General features: G+C 44.5%; 1 protein-coding gene across 6 annotated transcripts; it reads right to left on the bottom strand.

The window, feature by feature from the left end:
• Positions 1 to 3,445: 3,445 nt before the first annotated feature.
• LOC100839736 lies at positions 3,446 to 11,979 on the bottom strand. Of its 6 annotated transcripts, XM_024454797.1 has the most exons (10): positions 11,923 to 11,979; positions 10,470 to 10,613; positions 10,216 to 10,324; positions 9,974 to 10,086; positions 9,395 to 9,494; positions 8,519 to 9,271; positions 8,137 to 8,435; positions 4,252 to 4,292; positions 4,012 to 4,168; positions 3,459 to 3,768 (listed from the first exon to the last, which is right to left on the bottom strand). In XM_024454797.1, exons 2-10 carry the CDS (start codon positions 10,602 to 10,604, stop codon positions 3,766 to 3,768), a joined length of 1,710 nt encoding a protein of 569 aa, XP_024310565.1. In that variant the 5' UTR covers positions 10,605 to 10,613; positions 11,923 to 11,979; the 3' UTR covers positions 3,459 to 3,765. The 6 variants fall into 6 exon arrangements, 5 of the variants coding, with proteins under 5 accessions (XP_010237807.1, XP_024310565.1, XP_024310564.1 ...); XM_010239505.3 differs by having other exon boundaries at positions 3,446 to 3,768; positions 8,519 to 9,494; XM_024454796.1 differs by having other exon boundaries at positions 8,519 to 9,494; positions 10,470 to 10,616; positions 11,923 to 11,963.
• Positions 11,980 to 21,941: the final 9,962 nt, after the last annotated feature.

The raw sequence follows: 21,941 nt of genomic DNA, 5'->3' as shown, positions 1-21,941 counted from the left end.
GTATATCATATTTTAGTATAGTGGTGCTGGCTCAGGTTGCAATATTTTGCCAGGAAAACAACACAAATCCTAAATGGCCTTTTGGTGCTTCAGTGATTTAAGGCGTGTCTTGGTAAGGTAAAAATTCCCTAATTATCCATATTTTTATAGTACCTAAAGAATTGAAGTTCACTTGTGCAAAGAAAAAAAAGTCGGTTTAGAGAATCAAATCGTAGTGAAGTGAAAATGTGAATATTAAATTGCTGGACAACATCTTGGCCATTACAGACTTTTTAATCTCCATGGCTTGGACCTCCACTACTCTTGCTTCTCTCGCATCACAACCCCTTCGTTGTAATCTCCCTTTAGTGCTGTAGCACAAGCCAAATTAAGGCAATACTAAACGAAAGAACATGATATACGTTTTAGTTCTAGGAATTGTTTAGTCCCGCACGTACACTCATTGCAAGAAGATCCCTGAGATGTTCATTGTCCCTCAATATTTCATCAGTGAGCTTTTCTACGGTAGTCCCCCTCTATGTGAAATCAAATGATAACGCAAGCAACATTGTGATCAGTATATACAGGAGGGGGGAAGTTATAGTAATTAGCAAGTTCAAAAAAAAAAGATACTGTATCTCTGGATCATCAAGAAGTCTAAGAGGTGTTGTATCATGACCTGTTCCTGACAGCCTCGTGTGTATCATTGTGCTTTCAAGATGAAATATATTTCAGGCTGTTCTAACAATGACAAACACTGAGACAAATATTATTCCTGAAAGGTAAATTAAGACAATATTTGTGATGCACATACACAGACCATTTAATTCCACGTACTCATAGATGACTCTCAATAATTCTAACAAGTATATAAGCGTAGACAGAATAATGAAATGAAAACATGCCATCTAGAGGGAAAAAAAATAGCTCAAGCAAGTATGAACCTTTTTACCGTCCAAAGACATCAAAGAAGCAAGCACACATACTGTGCCAGAAGATTCCCTCAAAAAAAATACTGTGCCAGAAGAGATGCTCCTCAACTCTGATCTTGTACTCCATTAATTTTAGAACAGAGACTACTTTTTGTTTGAGAAGACAATTAATCAACACTGCTAATATTCTCATTGTGCAGTACACAAGAATATAAAACAACTAAATGAGCAGAAAACAATGACATTTATCAGTGGCTCTTCCAAAAGTGTTGTAGCTACAGGAATTAGTGCTGCCCAACAATTTTCTACCTACGAGCAGAGGGCGCTGCTGGAGCCTGGAGGTACAACATACATGGACTGATGGCCGTGAACTGAAGAAGCCAGTACTCCCTCCGTTTCTTAAAAAATGTCATATTAATTTTCATTAAGATAAAGTTTTGATCACAAATTACTATATTAAAATGTGGTTTATATGTTATGAAACCATAAGTATCATGAAGTATTTTTGATAGTCAAAATATTGTATTAATGAAAACTAATATGTCATATTTTAGAACGGAGGAGTACGTCATAGCAACCTCGAGGAACCAAACAACACAGAACCGTGCGTTGGGTTGGGGAGGAGATGTCGGCGGAGGATGAGCGATGTTGCCGGTGCTTGGAGTGAGGCCGCCGCCGCTTGGGGAATGTTAATTGCGCCGTGCATTGGGTTGCGGCTAAGGGAGGTCAACAGTCGCGCTGCTGGTGCGGGAGGCCCCGCCTCGCTCTAAACAGTCGCATCGTGCAGAGCCGAGGCGCGCGGCCGACCGGGGTGAAGGGGAGGGAGACGCGGGCTCTACATCTGCGCCGTCCGGATGCACTTCGCCGGAGGGAGAGCGAGCCGCCAGGACGCGATTAACCTGAGGGAGGGAGAGACGGGCGCTGCCGCCGCCGTGGGATGCCGGGGGTGGGCGTCGACAACCGCGGCTGATGGTTGTGGAACCGCTGGCCGATGCCGTCGCCTGGTAGTCGCCCTTGCGCCTTGAAGGGGTGGAGGGGAGGGAATGACTGTCGGGCTCGGGTGAGGGGAGGTGAAGCGGGTATCCCACGACGGGCTAACGGTCTTCCACGAACCCGAATTAACCAGGAGCCACCAGTTTTTCTCCGGAGCAGCAGCCCGAGGACAGATAGATCAATGGCAAGGATCCGCACGGGTTATAGATCGGACGACGGACAGCGTTGATGGCCTGAGATCACCCGGAGTACGTCCAGTTTTACTGTCCTAAATGTAATACTATCACTTTATGTAATATTGTCACAATGTCACATGCAGTGCGGCGAAAAATGTGCTTGATCAAGAGGCACGCCCAGCCTTTAGTGCAATGACAATTAAAAAAAAAAAAACGTGTAGGATACATCTTCTGCCCCCGCGTCCTTCCTTGCCGCCGCCACCACCTCCTGCTCCAATGTCTCATGACATCTTCTTCTTGTCTCCTAGCATCCACGCCGTCTCATGAGAAAGGCAGGCTGTGAATCAATTGTTGCCTTCCTTGACGGTTTTACTAAAATAGAATGTGCATTCAAGACGTATGATCATATCAGGATTTACGAAGCATGGAGCCTTCCTCAAGCCCCTATACACAATAATCCCAACATAAAACCTTCTTCTACCCGCAAAAAAAAAAACATAAAACCTTCTCCTCTCTCCTTCACCTCCTACTTTATTCAAAGGCATCACAGATTTTGGATTCCTCATTCCTTAGATATTTTGAGCAGTATCTGAAAAGAGAACTTTTTTCATACCTATGGACTATTGGTAACCGGTTTCAAAAATTGTTTTTGATTTTAGCCCAACCTCATAGAATTTTTACAACCATGGAAAACACCATTCTTGTATTTCTCAGTTTCCTATAGAATTCACTTCATTCTTTTCACGGTAGCTCATGCTGTACCAAATGACCTGTTGACAGGCCATGCTCTAGCCCTTGTTCACCCTGACTAACCTTTACTTCATGTCACACGTTCACATCGCACTACATGTCATCGTTTCTTCATACCAGCTAAGGAACTAGCTCTCAAATGCAAAATTTGCAAGCCACCACCTCCTAGGCATGGTAAATTAGAGAGATCACAGGTGTCAGTGTCAAAAGGGGGAGGAATATATTCGAAGGCAGATTTCACAGGCCATAACTTGCAACGCCAGTCTGGCAAGACTGCCGCAGATGGCACAAATTTATGTGCGAGAATGTTTGGGCACACAGATAATTTGAACATCTAGCTAGTAGGCCTGCATGAATAGCATCTTATCACAACATAATGAATCACAATCAGTAACATATCACAGTAAGTTGGCATATAGTGCCTGTATGGAAGCTGGACAGCAATTCCAACTCCAGCTGCCATCTTTAAGCACATAATTAATTCTTGGTAAAAAAAAGCACAAAATCTTATGAGTTAAGTAAAAGCAAAGCCAAATATAGAGAAACCATTGGAATAATCAAGTGACGTTATTCAAGCGTCAAAGCAGAAAACCCGTTATGCAAAAGCGACAACACTGCAGATTCAAAATTGTCTTAATAATTATGATTCTTTGTACAATGGTGTATACGAGAAGTTCAATTTGGTGTGAAGTATAACAGATGCTGTAGAACAGAAGAAAGGCAAAACATTTGGTGGCACTGAGTTGTTGACAGAAGTATAAGAGCTAGTCAAGTTGCTAGCAAGATGAATCAACTAGAATTGACGAGAATGTTGGAGTCTAGCTTGTCAAGAACTGTATCACTGCAACTCTCTTCTTAGAAATTGACTAAGACAGCAGTTAAGCTATGCATTGTTGGCAATGGATATCATTCCTGTGATTTATCATTTATAGCAATCACTGCATGTGAAAAAAGTAAACATGTTAGTGTCAATTACAGAAGTGCAATTTGATTTCCAAACACAGAAAACTATGAGTAAAGTCAAAACATAACTGCAAGGCCCTCCACAAAATGATGTGCTTAATCTGTTAACCAGCGTTCGTATGAGTATGGCTATTTTACTATCAGGTTGTGGTATGAATGATGATTAATGGCTATTTCAATTAGTACTAAAGTCAACGACAAAGCCCACTTCCGCTAACCTTTGGAACAAGCCTTGCTGACCGTCTGGGTGAAGGGTTTTTCTGTCTAGCAGAAGCACTTCTTAAGCTGAATAGTATATTCCTGGTAGGTGCATCATGTAACTCCTCAGTATCACGCGGCCCTTTTTTGTCTACAGAATCATGACTACGAGCTGTCCTGAAAAACAAAAGAGCTATGTAAGTACGCAACTACTTGAAAAAAAAAAGTTTGATGCTAACAATGTGAGTCAAAGGACATACTTTGCACCATCCTTTAGAGCCAGGGGAGTAATAGCATTGTCCTGCACAACAGTCAGGGGAGTAATAGCATTAGAACATATCAAACAAACATTACAGAAGAATGCAAGCAGTGAAGCACCTTCAAGCATTACATACAGGAACTTTCATGCAAATTACAGCGAAAAGCACAAACTTGCAAGGAAATGTAGTAAACAATGATATACAACACCCAGTACACGGAAGTTTTCGGAAAGTTCTCATCACACTGATCCCTGGATTTGATATAGTTTGCTTAATATGTTCTTTGTTTTCCAATTGAACATCATAAAGTGTGGCAAGTTTTGCCAAGTCCTGTTACAGAAAGGCACTGGTAGTGAATACCAAAATGCCAGCTAAGGAGGTTGGTCGAATATCAATTACCAAATAGGTAGGTTTGCAGTTGCAGAGCTAAGATTTGGACATGTAGAGTTGGCCACAGTTAGAGCAGGATAATACAGGTAAGCTTTCCTTCTTTCTTCCCCTTTTACTACAAAGTACAAACCAGTAAAATAAGTCAGCCATGCATTTACTAGTTCAGTGATAGTGGATACTATGTCACGTGGAAACTGAGTCTTGCATGGATGACTACAAATAATAGGAACCAACATCTAAAATGTAGTCTTAAATAGGGAAGTGAGCATGAGAACACCAAATTCATTTTAAGAAATGTCTGGAAAAAGTTATGCAGGAAAGATGTATCACACAACGACCTTAGAAGATCTAGTTCAACCACAGAAATACAACACTGATTATGTCAGAAAGTCAAAAAAATTCATAACCTGGATAGCAAGTTCCCTTGGTGAAAATTGCAAGGAATGTATGATTGGCATAAGAATGAGGATATTGCCTTCACTATTCCTGAGTACAATTAAAATGTTTCTTGTTCATGTTCATCTAGTCCACCTTTAAAACTTTTTAGGATGTAATGGGATCTTGTAAAATTACATCACCGAACACCTCGAAAGCACCCATACGGCCAGAGCAGACGTGTCGGCATGCCGCGGGGACGCGGGTGTCCCGAAATGCCCTGGAATTTTCGAATTAAAAAAATATAAAAATAAATCAGGACACGGCTGAACAACGATGGGACACGGTGTATGATACGGCCGTCGGGATATGGGCATATGGCCCAACAAAAACACTAACCTGCAGCGAGACCAGATCATTTGCTAAAGCACCCCGATCAGCCTCCTGCAACGTTGTGCCTGTGCCAATGCCGGCCGCCGCTGCCCCCGTCGCCGGGCTCGCAGGACGCTGCGCCTCTTCTCCCGCCGCTGTGGACGCTGCATGCCACCACAAATCTGGAGCTGTAGGCTGCTGTCCTCATCGCCTGACGCTGTGCCTCATCTCCCGCCACTACTAGACGTTGCTGCTGTCCTCATCGCCCGTTCTGTAGCTGGAGCGTGGCTGGCGGCTGGAGGCTGGAGCAATACTATAGTCTAGGGTTTTTTCTGAACTGGGCCTTTCATGGGCTTACGTGAAGGGTTATATGGACATGGGCTTTAGTACCTGCTACACTGCTTCGAGCTTTAAAATGATTCATCAATAGGAAACAGGCCGTATCTCTTCTCTTCTTCCCTTACTAATTACATTTTTTCATTATTTATATAATATACATATGCCCTGTGTCCCCTATGACTGTTTTTGGAAAATGTATGCATGTCGCCGTATTGGTGCAACGTAGCCAAACCCTATTTCTGAGTTTTCAGAAACTCAAAAGGGTGTTGCCTACGGTATTTAATCTTTACTATCTCTTAATTTGGAGTTAGTGGTGACAGTACATACCAAGTTCACCGAAATTCCCCTCCATATGACACTGCCGATTGCTCCCTTTCCCAGTCCTCATGCCCCACGTTTTCTCGGCCTCGCCACACCTCACACGCACCACTATCCTAGCATGCACCCCTATCCTAGCTGCTGCTCCCGTCTAACAGGCAACTCCTCCAACACCCTCCACATCTGTTGTGCTCGGGTCATGCTTGTGCGGAATGTATACACTGATTTGGTATTTGCGGATTTCCTATTTCTTGCATTGGGTCAAAGTGATTGGGGATTAAATAATTGTAACTGGCCAGATCGTAAAGGAGAAGAATTCCAACACAAGCTAGATCAAGGAGTTGTTGATGATATCTGAAGCTTGTATCAACTGAAACTTGCTGACTAGTTTGAACAAACTGTTTCAGGGTCAATGGCTTCAACTCTAGTTTTGGTCCGTCCATTCAAGTTCTACCATTCAATGTCAAGTAGTATTAGAGATGGCCAGAAAATGACTCTGTTAGAAACATAAATTAATAAGAGCTAGAAAAATTAGGTACTATTGTCTTGATAGTAGTATGATAGAGAGGATGTTTATGATTTTTTCAGATAAAGAATACTTTTGATCTGGGTCAGAAGTTCAGCAATTTTTTATAGAGCTATGGCCAGAAAAATACTTATGATTTACTAGGGGTCTTTGAGTTTAGCCGACCTTTGATTAAAAGCCAAGCAGAGACGCAGAGCTTTGGAACACATTTGCATTTCAAACCCACCAAATAACAATTAGACTGTAGATTACTGATGGACACCTCATATGTAATGCCAGACATCAGCCTCATTGTTGTGAAGTTGAGTGATATTTAAACTCTGTTGAATTTCCTGTGATTCATGAAACGATGCCTCTACGAGAGCCGCAATATATCTCTTAATGCATCTATGCTCAAATATTAGATCTTGAGGATGGGGGGTATTTTCAGGGAGAAGATGGCAGCTGAGACTGCATATATATATATAAATAATCAATTAAAAAAAACTAAAACTTCTTTTGAGTGCTCTCACGCATTGGTAGCACCCTTCTTTGCATGTGGATGATATATCTTCTCCCTTCTTTACATGTTTTATTTTTTGCATGGAGAATACAATAGATGTTTTCTTCTTCTACCAATTCAGAAGACAATTAATATCTACCCAAAGTGTTGTTGCTCGCAAACAACTTACATTTGAAGATTAACCGAGTGTAGAGACAAAACAAAAGGCACTATTGGACATGACGATACTGACTCGATGTGTTAAGGTAATTAAATTTATTGCTCCATAGCAACACACGGTGTTTAACAAGTATAGTTTGTCTTCTGTTCTCTTGTACAAATTTTTTGATTGACCCAGCATGCAGGACCTAACAAAAGTGTTCTAAAGCGTGCTAGGCACTAGCTAAGAGATGGTGCACAGGCAATGCAAATGACATGTTTCAGAATAAATATGTTAAGTACTATAGGTTCAATAAGGCATGTTAATGCCAAATCAGAGTATCAAAAGTACAGAATGCATTTTCTCTCATCTCCAGGTCATCAAGCAACTTAAAATTATGTAGTATACTGTATACCTGGTTGCCCAGGATGAAATTTGTATTGTTTCACTGACCATAGTGTCAAGCATAAATCTCCATGCCTTGATAAAGCTTATGTACAGTACATCTAAGTTAAGAACCATCTTTAAGTCGCAACTATTCAACTATTTTCAAGCTTGGACAATCCATCGTGGACATCAGAAGGTCATTAAATATGGACTTCCAAGCTGGAAATCACTATTCAAGCATTGACAGATTTTGCTGAAAATAAACACTATTCAACTATTTTCAAGCTTCCTTATATTGGAAATTCTGAGCTGATCGAGTTCATGCATGTTTTTGGTACTTAAATTACCCAACTTCTATGGGTCTGAGGTAACTGAAAAGCAAGACTGTCCAACTAAGAAATGGCAATAAGCTACGCGACATGAGTAACTAAGAAATACATCTCACAAAACTTTGCGTCATCAGTAGATCATGCATATTTGGTATTAGGCACATCTAATTGTTTAACTACTGTAACTCCGCAAGTATAATGAACTTACCGAAGCAGCAGAGGATGGTGTTGGGCCTGAGAGGTCAAAGTTCCCAGCAATGCGACAATCTGCAGAACTAGCATCTGTAACAGGCAGTTCGGCTACTGTCTGCCTTGCTATTTGACTTGACAATCTGTCAGCATTACAATTATCTTCTTCCATCGGCACTGCTTCCATTAGTACATTCTCTTTTGGGGTGTCATTTGTACCACTGTGGCCAGGCTGAACCCCTGAAGTACCATCTAACATTTCCTTTTCCACAGATAGTGGAAAGGAGATTTCATTGGAGTCGCTTATAACCTCATACCCTGCAAAAAAAATGGTGTGCCTTTGTCAGTATAAGCATCCAAAACATTCTAAGTGCAAGTATTGACAGAAACTTTGGTTTTACCAGGACTAAATGTGTCTTTATTAGTAGTTGCTTGTATGGAATCATCAGCAGCAGGTGCATGATTTCTTTCAGACCACACTGAGACACCAACAGATTCTTGAGGAAGCACATTGTTACACAAAGTACCAGCCAACATACCAAGTGGCATGTTGTTCTGAACATCAGACGATAAACATGAAGAATGTACCACTGGAACCCACTCCTGAGATCCAGAAACTTCAGCAAAAGTACCAGGCAATGTGGATGCAGATGAGTTTGAGTTTACATTAATTGTGTCAGCTGGATGGGGCCCTGAGTGAGAATTATAACCATCAGTTGAATGGGGACCTAGTGATGAATTGGTGCGAGGAGCAATGCTGTCAGCTGCCCTGTTTTCTGTGTCCACAGTGATACTACCCAATGACGAAATTGTGTTCTGATCATTCTTACCCACAAGGCTGCTTATAGAATCAGACAAAATGCCTTTTTCAGATTGATGTGTACTTGGAGGAATGTTCAATCCCTCGTTGAAGCTCCTAACCCAAGATGCTGGATTGAAATTAAGATCGACAACTAGATCAAGTCCCTCATCTTCTGACATTACAAAGAACTGAAAAGGGGCAGCTTTTGTGTTTGTGTTCGCCTTTTCCTTTTCCTTTTCCTTTTCCTTTGCCTTTGCCTTTGCATTTGCATTTGCATTTGCCGATATCTCATTAGTTGAGCCAATAGCCTTAACTACAACATTTGCACCAACTTTTGTACAGCTGTGAGGCTCTGCAACAACACCATTAAGACCAGGGTGACTTGCTACGAAAGAAATTTTATCCTTGACATGAGAAGCTGAATCATGGTTGATCTCGATTGCATGTCCAGGAGGTGTTAAGTTTGTTGCAATACCATAGGCACTTTGAGATTTCGCATTTTGGGCAATCCCTTGTCCAGAACATTTTCCGTTGTTAAGAGAAACTGGAGGAAGACTCATCCTGGCACCAATGTCCTGATTCAAGATAAGAAAAGAATAAAAGAATGTATTTACACTGTACACAAACAAAAAATGTATCATGTCATGGGTACAGGTATCATGCAAGAACACCATCTTTTAAATGTAAAACTAGGAGAAACTAACAAAACCCTATGATGGTAAATCAAAAGGACTAATGTAATCCTACGTTAAAATCGTAAACTACAGAAAATAGGTTTCAGATCGAATATCATTGTCCTAGTACAGTGTTGAAGTAACAATCCAGTACTTGAATTCAAACTCAAGCACAAAATTATGCAACAAATATGTTTCTATATACACATTTGAAATTTTACAGAGCAACTGCAAAGATTTATAAAAGTTAAAGAGGCTGCATCCAGCTGAATTGCACAATTGAAAACTTGTTGTATTGCATTGCAAGGACAAATATAAGGTTGAATCAGAGGAAATGTCGTATTGAAACCAGACAAAAAAATAATGGTACAATTTCTTACACTTTGCAATGCTTCATCAATTTGTGTTTGAAGCCCTTTTTGATGTTTTACATGAAGCCTATCATCACCACCTCGGTCACTATATGAGTCTCTTTTGTGGTTCTCTTGCACACCTGCAGTAAATTAAATTTTGTCAGGTATGACTGTATGCCAAATTTCACATGCCCCTCAATGTTTCCTCCAGCATTGATCATAGAGTGATCATTGGCAATTCTGTCAACATGAAAAGTTACTATACATACATCTGGATGCTTCTTTGATATTTGATAACACAGCAGAACAGGTAGAAGGAGATGCCTGCGTAGAACCAATAATTTTTTCCAATTCAGGTCCTGAATTCAACTTTTCCTTCTGGAAAAAGAAATGCAATGCACATTAGCATCCGATTTTTTTTACCCTTGAAAGCGAGAAAAAACTGACGATAAAACTAGTCTGTACCTTCAGCTCAAAGTACATACATGTATTCAAAGTTGAAGCAGTATATACTCAAACTCACCTCAAGCAGCATGGCAAGCTCGCTCGCTAACTCCCAGCGGCTCTTATTTGCAGGAAGGTTATACTGCTTGCACAGAGATTGGAGGTTACGGAAACTGAGGCTGAGTAGACGTTTTTGGCACTCCCCCAACTCCATCAGATGGGACTGCTTCAGCACATAAAAGGCAAGAAAACATTACTCATTAGTACACATTAACATCAGGTAGTATCTAATAACATTTCAATTTTCAAAGCAATCTAGGGACTCTTAAGCCCTGGCCTACCAAAGTGAGACAATAACACGAAACTAAGGTTCTGCTCAGTAACCCACCACTTCGTTGAACTACCCCAAATCTGCTACTGGTCCTGAGATCTGCACCCCACGGCCCAACTGACAAACCTGTTGTCATGTGGGGGCGCACCTACAGGCGGAGGCCTCCGAGGTCAGACAAGGACCCAGGGTCTGAGTCCACTTAATTATTTGAAGTAACTGAGAGTCAGGATTTGGAGATAGAAAGGTCTCGTCCCGTAGAAGGTTTTCCCTACTGTTTCAAAATCAAATTAGGAATCTGTTAGTAGAGCTTGGGCTCCATGTTTGCAAGGGCTATTTATAGTCCACCCAAGTCAATCAATAAAGGAAGCAATCAAAACCCAAACCCTAGTTACCCCCTGCGCCTTGTGCATCTCCAATCCTTGCCACGGGGCATAGTCCACCCTAGTCAATAAATAAAGGGAGCAATCAAAACCCAAACCCTAGTTACCCCCTGAGCCTTGTGCGTCTCCAATCCTTGCCACGGGGAGCAGTCCACCCTAGTCATCAATCAATAAAAGAAGCAATCAAAACACAAACCCTAATTACCCCCTGCGCCTTGTGCGCCTCCATCCCTACTTCCTGAGATCCAACCCTAATCCCTTGATTCCCGAAGCACCCGACACCTGCTCGGCCCAGAACTCCACTCCCGATTTTGAAACACAGCAACAAGTAGCGATAGCTACAGGTTGTGCATTAGCGCATAGGCAATCAGTGCATTGCAAGAATATTGGGTCAGATTTATTCAACAGCAGTAAGCGTAATCAAGAACATCACATCATAACAAAACACACCAGAAATACTCGAGAAAATCATGAACATCTTACTGTTTCAGAACTGCACGCAAGAGCACACATTCATGATTCATACAGTTTCGCACGGGGATTGACATCTCCCAGGGGCAAATATCAACAAATTCAAATAGGCCACAACAGCAGGTTTTAAAAACTGGTTACGAAGAAGCAAAATTCTGACCGAAATACGTCACAACCCTACAATGCACGGGCGGAGGACCCATTAGGGCAAGCCCTACCTTGATTTTTTGCCTCAGTTACGAATTGGGGGAGATTAAGGAGACGAAACGGACGGCTAAAGGGCGGAATCCATTCGTGAGGTGATGGGAGGAGAAACGGAAGGGGGAGAGAGAATCGAAGGAGAGACCAACCTGGTGGCGGCGTTTGCTCGAGGAGGAAGACGAGCGACGGAGCGAGGGGGCTGGGGCGCTCGGCAGCGGGATGGGTACTGGCGGCGCTCGCGCGATGAAAAAGACGAGCGACGGAATGGTTGGGGGGGCTAGGCAGCGAGATGGACCGGAAATATAAAGGAAAGAAAACGTGAGCTCCGGGCCCTCCGGCCCACGTAAAAAACAAAGTAGTTTCAGGCCCGTTTGCAAGAACGGAACACGGGAATGTAAAACACGCTTTCAGTGCCAAAACCAGTTTCTTGCCGAAAACTACACGCTTTCAATACCAGAACCCCTTCCTCATGAGGACCGAGCGATAGCTCGGGTGGCCAGCCTTGCCGTCGAACAAGCGCCCGCCCAATCCCCGGTTGGGGCGTTTTCAGGGTGTCTCAGCGGGATTTAAAATCCCTGCCTCTCCACGCCTGTATTAGTGGTATTGCAGTGTACCCAGGGCTGACAAAGTCCGGTGGCTCTGTGAATCTAGTAAACGTGTAATAGGTTGTAATGTCTACCTTGCGCATTAGGGGTAGGGTGCGTGCGTGCGTGCGGTGTGCGTGTGGTGTGTGTTAGTGCGTGAGTTCAGATAGTACAACTGTATTGGAAGAGAGGCATAAAAAAAACCCTTCCTCGTAAACGCTAAAAAAACACCTTCAATTACTCAGAATCTGAGATATTTATATTTTGTATATCTGAGGGTACACTGCGATACCACTAATACAGGTTAGTACTAAACGAGCTAACTAGGTTCACAAATATATGAACCCTCCGAATCTGAGATATTTATATTTTGTATGCAACTTTAAGCCTGCAATGAGGTATATGTCTAACCTTCTTTTTTTTCCACAAAAAACATAAGTTTTCTAATTATATTTTGTTTGTCATATTTCCGGTCTTTAGCTTCACAAATATATGAACCAATGTTAATGATCCTAAAATCAAGCATGCATGTTTAGTTAAACATAGTTATGAACCCTACTTAATTAACCACTAAATAAAACGAAGGGGTCGCCCAGGCCTCCTCCTTCGTGCCGACCATGCGGAGATGGCCGCTATCAAGCAGCAAGGATTACAACAGGAAAAAAGATCGCAAAAAAAGTCACAAAAATTGTCGACGATCCTTGATCTGCGGTGGGGGGAGGGGGGCGACGGCGACTGGATCCGGCATCGGGGAAGGCTGCTCCTCCACGCGCCAATGTCGCTTCTCCAAGCGCCACCGCCGCCACTCCTCCTCGACTACACGAGATTGAGAGAGAGAACACCGAGAGAGAGAGAGAGAGAGAGAGAGAGAACCAAGGAAGATGGAGAAAGAAACTTACCGAGGAAGATGGTTGTTGGATCCAGCCCGGGGACGGGGGCGCGCGGCCGTATCGAGCAGCAGTGGGCCCGATTCGGTGGCATGGCGGGGCTCGGGGCAGGCGCAAGGGGGCAGCGGCGGCACGAGGCCGGCGGGACCTGAGGCGGGTGGAGACGGCGGGGCCGGCAGGTCCAACGGCCGGCGGAGTCGTGGTAGAGAGTCGGCCGGCGGCGGGGCGTTGGATGAGGGCGGGCTCGGGTGGGAGGGGCTCGGGGGCGATGGAGTTGGAGGAGGGCGGGCTCGGGTTGGATTCCATCGTGGAGAGATGGGAGGAGATCTGGGAGGCAGTCACGGGTGTGGCGGGAGGAGAGAAATGGGAGGGGGAGAAAAGGTAAGTTGCCACCTCATTAATCCATGCGCTCCACCTCTCAGCCAATCAGGAACAAGCACACGGATCATGTGCTTCTTTGTACTAAAAACCCATATGAGCATTAGCGGCGGGCTTTGAGTTACACACATGCCACTGATAGTCCCAAATATGAATTATGACATAAAGAAAAATGAAAAATCATTTTTTTTGAACCAAAACATTTGTAATCCTATTTGGCAATATTGTTTGTCATGCAAGATGCAAAAAATGGGTACATTATCGCGAGCTATGGCATAGAAATGTCTGTGGTTTTGGTCATTTGGCTTGAAAGCCATAAACATTCTACCTGATAGTCTGTTTTGTGCAGGATTTCTTGAACATGTATCAAAATTCAAGTTTATCATTTTTCACGAAAACTAGTACACATATAAGGAATTGACTTTTTTGATATTTTCTTCATATTATTTGACTTTTCTCAAGATGGGTGAAAATTGTCCGACACATATTTCCATCCCAACGTGTTGAATATTTCAACACCCTCTATGAATCTTTCATAATTCTTACTAGGGTACCTCAAAATTATTTCTGGAATTTTTAGAAACAAACTATCACACACACTTGTGATTCAAATTTGAATTACTTTTTTGAAATCGTTAGAAATTGGACAACTGACATTGTTAACCATATTAATTGTACTTGCTTCAGACCATTTTGCATGAAAATGGAAAATCATTCTTTATAACCAAAATTTTGTAAACCTCTTTGGTAATATAGTTTGTCATGACAAGATGCACACCTTTGCAAAACATGGATACATGATCATTAACTATGTCATAGAAATGGACAAAGCTTTGGTTATTTGACTTAAAACCTAAAGTTCAACTATGGGAAATAACAAGATTGTACTAGGTACGTCATTTTTCAATAGTTACTAGCTAAATGTCCGTGGTCTGATACAAAATGAAGAATTTGTATTATGCATGAGTTGTTTAAATATGTGTCACTCATATTTTTAATATAATTTTTTGATAAATAGGAATTTTGTGAAATACTATTTTTCAAAACAACAATTATCTTGAAAGTCATGAAAACCAATCAAGCATAGTCAAAAGATCGTGATATGTATAGAATGAATGGCAATTAGATAATTTCGTAGCCATTAAGGGGCAGTCTTGTTGGAGTGAACTCGCGACCACCAACTCAGATCTTTATAAGTGTAAAGATAAAGATCATATGATATTATTGCTCCAGTATGTTAAGCAAGAAAAAATAATAATTAAGCCAAAAGGATCACATTTTTCCTGATTTTTTATGAATTAGTTATAATTTTTTTCAATCTTCAAATGTCTCCAGGGGTCATTAGGCGGGCCTAGGTACAAAGTCCGTCACTGATGTGTGTTTTAATGAATTTTGCAATTTTTCACATGTGTCCATCAGTGGCGGCCTACCACGCCACTGATGTGTGTCGGGTCGAAAATTAGAAGTGTGCGGCTGTCTATCAGTGCACGGGCGCTGCACTACCCGACACTGATGCTCGACATCAGTGGCGGGCTTGCTGCGCTTGACACTAATATCCCGTCACATATATGTCTTTCTGTAGTAGTGCCACGACACCTTTTGTTTCAGTGCCCTGCAAGCATATCCACAACGACTGCACAATATTTTGAGTGCCCTACTCTATGGTCCCATCGACTAACTAAGGGAAATCAACGCTGCCGACTCTTTGGCTTGCCCCCCACCTGGGACAATGTCATGGAGACAGGCGGTAGAACATTGGTGGGCGGCAGCGAAGACGCGGGGCGCGGGCCGGCCGGCGGTACTGTGTGCGGGACGCGGCACAACAGGTGTGAAGGGGTGCATGCGGAGACTCGGGGCGGCGCGCAGAGGGGATTGGCGGCGGGAACTCAGGGCTGCGCGTGGTGCGGCCTGCGGCGCTGTGTGCGGAATGCGGGTGGAGACTCGGGGCTGGTGGTTGCAGGAACTCGAGGATGGTGGCGGTGGCCTGCGTGCGGAGAGGATTGGAGGTGGGAACTCGGGCCTGGCGGCGGCGGTTGGCGTGCAGGATTGGTGGCGGAGGGGACTGGTGGCGGCTGGAGGTGGCGGAGGGGCGCCTGCCGGTGAGAAGCGATGGGCCACCGGACGAAGAGGCATGCGGGAGGAAGAAGGGAGAGATGACGTGGAAGGAGGAAGAGGAGAATAGGGGCTCCCTTGGGGGTCCCTGGGAACGGGGGCTTGACGTTTTTTTGCGTCTGGCCCCTAAAAACAGGATAGGGACCCTGTTTAGGGGCTCTGCTGAAGATGCTCTAGGAGTATCGATCCATGAAGTTTAACGAGAGCGACCAAATCTTCATGTTAACTTAATATATATGTGTACATATATGTGTCTATGAAAGTTGATAAACTTATTCGGGGACATGACACACAACATACATATGTGTGCAGACTGGTCCTAATTATTTCTCAACCCCTTTGTTGTCATAGGCCTGTAACTAGGGAAGGGGCGGCAACGGGAATAATATCAGCAGCTCCTGCTCCGTTGTCTACACCGACGGCTAATAAATAGTCTTCTGAGCATTAACAATTAATATGTTTGTCATTTTGTCAACTCTTTATTTGTACCATGTTAAATATTATGACATAAAATATATACTTTGTGTAAATGTATCTCTTAAAGGCATATGGGGGCGGATCTAGAGCAAAAATGACAGGGCACTACGGGAAAACGGCTCGTTGCCGGCGGCCAGGGGCTTTGCCGGTGGCTTTCAAAGAGGACCTTTGCCGGCGGCGCCGAGAAAAGCCGCCGGTAAATTCTAAAAAAAAGCCGTTGGCAAAGAGTCCCTACAAGTGGGCCCGCGTGCGAGGTTAACGGCGGGCAAAACGGCCAGCGGCGGGAGAAAAAAAACTCTCTTTGCCGGCGGCCACCAAAAAAAAGCCGCCGGCAAAGAGATACATTTTTCTCGCCACGATCCCTTCGAATTCGGACGCGCGCGCACGAATAAAAAAAACTAAGGCCGCCGGCAAAGGGTTATTATTTTTTAATTTTTTATTTACGTTTTCCCAATTGTCCCCCTATGGAAAAAAAATCATAACCTTTGCCGGCAGCCCCCAGAAAAGGCCGCCCGCAAAGGGTTACTATTTTTTTTCCCAATTGTCCCCCTAGGGAAAGAAAAAAAATAATAACCTTTGCCGGCGGCCCCCAGAAAAGGCCGTCGGCAAAGTGTTTTTTTTTTCGAAACGTGCCCCCTTCGAATTGTATGTGGAAGAAAAAAAATAACAACCCTTTGCCGGCGGCCCTCCTTTTTTTTATTTTTTTCGCGAACGACCCGTTCGAATTGAACTGATGAAAAAAAAAAATGAAATTAACCTTTTGTTGGTGGCCCCGAGAAATAGCCGCCGGCAAAGGTGGCTTTGCCGAAGGCCAAAATAATAGCCGCTGGCAAAGCTTATTTTTTTTCCTTTTTAATTTTTTTTGTGATGTAAATCAACCATATTGTAAACCCTTTTTGGTTTATCATATCCCCATATGCTAGTACAACACAAACGTAAAGTGACTTAATAACACAAGTTTCGGTGAAAAGCTACCCCGTAGACGCCATGAGGCTCGCAGGAGGGGGCGATGCCTGAAATCACATGACGAATTGCCCAGAGAACTTGGAATCTTGGATGATGTCATCAAATGTGTACATAAAGATGGTGTTAAGAGGAAAACACAATCCAAGTATCTGATGTTGCACTTCCTTCACAAACTAGACTAACCCGCACGAAAGTTTCAGACTTATGGGGAAAAGTCGCAATTCGGGCGGACGGAGCATAATTCTTTAAGAACTTGGGTAGATTTTTTTGTTTTTTCATGTTCATATGTCCTAATAGAACAAAAAGGAAGAGTAAATTGACTTGAGAACACAAGTTTTGGTGAAAAGCTAACCCGTAGACGCCACAAGGCTCGCAGGAGGGGGCGATGCCTGAAATCACACGACGAAGCTTTAGTAAGGGCCGCCGGCAAAGACACCTATGCCGCCGGCTTTTTATCGGGCCGCCGGCAAAGATTTATGAAAAAAAATTCACCTAACCCTATCTCTCTTTCTCTCTCTCACTCCCTCTCCATTCTCTCTTTACTGCCAACCGCCGCCACCCCGCCTCACTCTCAATCTCCTGACCCCACGCCGATCCGCCGCTGCCGCCTCCCCGCCGCCCCCTACCCCGCCGGCCCCCCTCCCCCAACTTCCTCCCCCGCCGGCACGCCGCCCCCTCCTCCCCTCTCACCCGCCTCCCCCCCCCACCCCCTCCCTCGCCCCACCCCGCCTCCCCGGCCGCCCCGCCTCCCCGGCCGCCCCGCCTTCCCTCCCCCACCCCGCCGCCTCCCCTCCCCCGCCCCACGTCCCCTCCCCCACCCCGACCCCTCCTCCCCTCTCCCCCGCCTCCCCCCTCCCTCGCCCCACCCCGCCTTCCCTCCCCCACCCCGCTGCCTCCCCGACCGCCCCGCCTCCCCTGCCCCACCCTGCCTCCCCTTCCCCACCCCGGCCACTTCTCCCCCCGCCGCCACCCTCTCCTCTCCACCACTTCTCTGGTGAGTTTTATTTTCTTTTTTTTGCTGCGTTTAACCATATTATTTACTTGCTGCTTGGTATTGTGATACATGGTAACTTATCATGCATGTGCTGGTTTTGTGATGGAATAGCTCATTGATGCAGTGTGTGTGTGAAATGCACTGGTTAGGTTGCTCTCGCAAGTGTTGGCACATTGAGCGATTAACGTGCATTTGTTTATGAGATAGTAGTAAGATGTGTTATTACCCATGGGGAAATATGTGACAGTTTCACTAACGTAACTTCATTATGAGGACCTCATAGCTTATTTGCATAGAAATTAGCCATTTGGTGGTACTGCAATTCCATATGAAGAAATGTAAACTGTTGGTTATGTTCTGCATACACTACATTATACTACAATAACTGATTTGAGGCTATCTTTGTTCATGCTCATGCATGTATGCTTATAAAATGTATGCTTCTTTGCGAATGTGCATGCATGTATGGTTATAAAATGTTCATGCTCATGTAGGTGACATCGACCTCGACCTCGACTACTTCGTCTACGGTGTAGCTTGGTGAGCATCTCCCTCTATCTCGCCTTCCCCTTTTGCTCTGTCCCGGCCATCGAGCTGATGACACTTGTAGTTTAAATGTCAAAGCCGCGTAACCCTATGCGTCTCCCGTCCGAAAGGGTTACGCATATAGATATGCAAGTCTTTGCATATCTATAAGCGTAACTCTTTCGGATTGTCCATGTTTTTTGGACAGCCCGAGGGTGTGTAGATTGGGTTCGTTTCCGTGCTCTATTCCGGTCCGAGACGTGATTTCGGCAGCATCTCCCCGTTGTTCTCCGGATGCACATTCTCTTGGCTTGTTGTCGAGACGTGTATTTGGAGAACAGCAGGGAGGTGCTGCCGAAATTTTGTCTCGGACCAGACTGGAGCACGGAAACGGCCCAATCTACACACCGTTGGGTGGTATTAGGACCTATCCTTACCTACTAGTGGAATAGTTCAGCACATGCCCTTTTCAGTGAAAAAATAAAATATGTGACATAATTAATTTGACGAAACTAATTACTTGTGTTGCTAGTTGCGTTATTAAACTGTGTATCCCTTTGGTGTCATGTGGTATCCAAAAATAGCAGAGAATGGCTGATCGTCGGTGGATGTACAGTGGCCGCCGTAGTCGGACAGACCGGGATGATGATTGGATGAAAAACACGGCAGATTTCTTGGAGGCTGCATTTGCTACAGGAGAAGAGCGTGCTTGGTGCCCTTGCAGTCGTTGCAATAACAAGACACAACACACAAAGGATGAGATGGGCAATCACTTGGTGTTGTACGAGTACACGCCAAACTATACCCGATGGGGCTACCATGGTGAGCAAGAGGATAGAGGAAGAGAGGAGGTCATGCGAAGGCGCACGGACGACTATGATACGGGGTTCCAGGACATGCTTGATGACTTGGAGGAAGCACGCGTTCCAACGGAGGAAGAACCGGAGGCAACCTCTAAGGCCTATCTTGATATGCTGGTGGAGGCAAGCACAGATCTGCATGCTCACACAAAGGTCAATAAGCTGGATGCCGTTGCTAGAATAATGGGTGTGAAGACCCAGTTCAACTTGATCAGAGAATGATTTGATGTGATGATGGCAGTTATTGGTAGTCTCCTCCCGGAAGGCCACCTTTTGCCTAAAAGCATGTACGAGGCGAACAAAATGCTTAGTGTACTTAAGTTGCCGGCCCAGTGCCTACATTCATGTAAAAATGGATGCACGGTGTTTGACAGAGAATACGAGGATGCCAAGCATTGTTCCAAGTGCAATTTCTCTAGGTATGTCGAGGTAGACCACGGGAAGGGTCTGGTGCAGTCAAAAATACCCCATAAAGTTCTTAGGATGCTTCCATTCTCAGAAAGAATTGGCCGGATGATGCTATCCGACGTGCCTGGCAAAGCTTTCACGCATGACAAACTGGGGAAGAAATACAAATACGACAAGGATCATAGGCCGATGTTGACACATCCGTCGGATGGTGAAGCATGGAAGGATTTTGATCGGAAGTATCCGGAGAAAGCCGAGGAGCCTCGGAATGTTCGAGTTGCCATCGCAACTGATGGGTTCAATCCATTTGGCATGACGAGTGCCCCATATAGCTGCTAGCCAGTGTTTGTAATTCCGCCCAATCTTCCTCCCGAAATGATAATGCAACGGAAGTACATGTTCTTGGCGCTGATAATTCCAGGACCAGAATATCCAGGGAAGAACATTAATGTGTATATGCGGCCCCTGATGGAGGAGTTGAAAAGAGGTTGGGAGGAAGGGATCATGGTGTACGACAAAGCTACCAAGACAAACTTTAAGATGCATATCTAGTTCTAGTTCTCCATTCATGACCACCTGGGGGGATCTATACTCTCCGGCAAAGGCTTGCAGGGGAAGTTCATGTGCCCACACTGCGGGACTGATCTGGAGTTCTATCGGCTCGCTCATGGTCGCAAGTATTGTTGCTTCGATCTGCACAGGCGATTCCTCCCGCCTAACCATCCGTTCAGACAAGACAAGAAGAACTTCAGGAAAGGTGTGGTCATCGAAGAGGGGCCACCCCGTTATCGCACCGGTTCTGAGCTTCTTGCTGAGCTGGATGCTCTTGTACCCGACTCGACACAACCTGACAAGTTCCTGGGGTATGGTGATATACACAACTGGACTCACAAGTCATGCTTCTGGGAGCTCCCCTACTTCAAAGACATTATTCTTCCACATTGTATTGATGTGATGCACACCGAAAAGAATGTCGCCGAAGCCCTTTTCAACACAATTCTCAACATTATTGACAAGACGAAAGATAATCCGAAGGCTAGAAAAGATCAAGAAGAACTTTGCGATAGACCACAGCTAAGCATTAAAAAGGTGCGAGGCAGGTCAGACATCAGGTCAAAGGCCCCGTTCGCTCTCGACAGAGACCAAAAGATGGAAGTACTCCTGTGGTTCAAAGAGTTGAAGTTTCCTGATGGGTATGCAGCTAATCTAAAGAGGGGAGTTAATCTTGGCACCATGAGAATCAACGGCCTCAAGAGTCATGACTATCACATATGGCTTGAGCGTTTGCTGCCCGTGATGGTTCGAGGATATTTGGCGGGTGTTGGCAGAGTTGAGCAATTTCTTCCGCCGGCTTTGTGCTAAAGAACTATCCCCCACCTTGCTAGAAGAAATGGAAAAACAAGCCCCCGTGTTGCTATGCAAGCTAGAGAGGATCTTTCCGTCGGGCATGTTCGTGACGATGCAACATCTAATTATCCACCTCCCGTACGAGGCACGGATGTGGGGCCCTGTGCAGCATCGTTGGATGTATGCCGTCGAGAGACTTATGTATGCGAACAAAGCCGAGCAGGTGAAGGGTGAATTTTGGGTAAGTCGCCTTCGCACAATGCATACATTAGTCAAAACAATTGTAATGCAAAATATATAACTCATGAATGGATCCGTTTTGTCTAATTGCAGTGGTTCTTCAAGCTGGCGGAAGGCATTGATGATGCAACAATTGCACGGCACTTCGAGGCAAGTGTAAAGAAGGCATTATCCGAGATGTTCTATCACGCGCGTGTCTACGTCGTGAGGAAATACTATGCCAAAGTGAAGAAAGAGAAATTGGACAAGGCACAATGTATCGTGACGCATCTCGAACACGAACAGTACATGCAGGAAAAGTTAAATAAAGTGCATTTCCTTGCTTAATAAGGGCTAATGCTTAACTTCTTCGTGTTTGGAGCCAATATGGCTCATTTGGCTCCAAAATGC

This window comes from Brachypodium distachyon, chromosome 4 (genome assembly GCF_000005505.3).
Source record: "Brachypodium distachyon strain Bd21 chromosome 4, Brachypodium_distachyon_v3.0, whole genome shotgun sequence".
Lineage (NCBI taxonomy): Eukaryota > Viridiplantae > Streptophyta > Magnoliopsida > Poales > Poaceae > Brachypodium > Brachypodium distachyon.
This window is presented reverse-complemented; position numbering and strand designations above follow the sequence as displayed.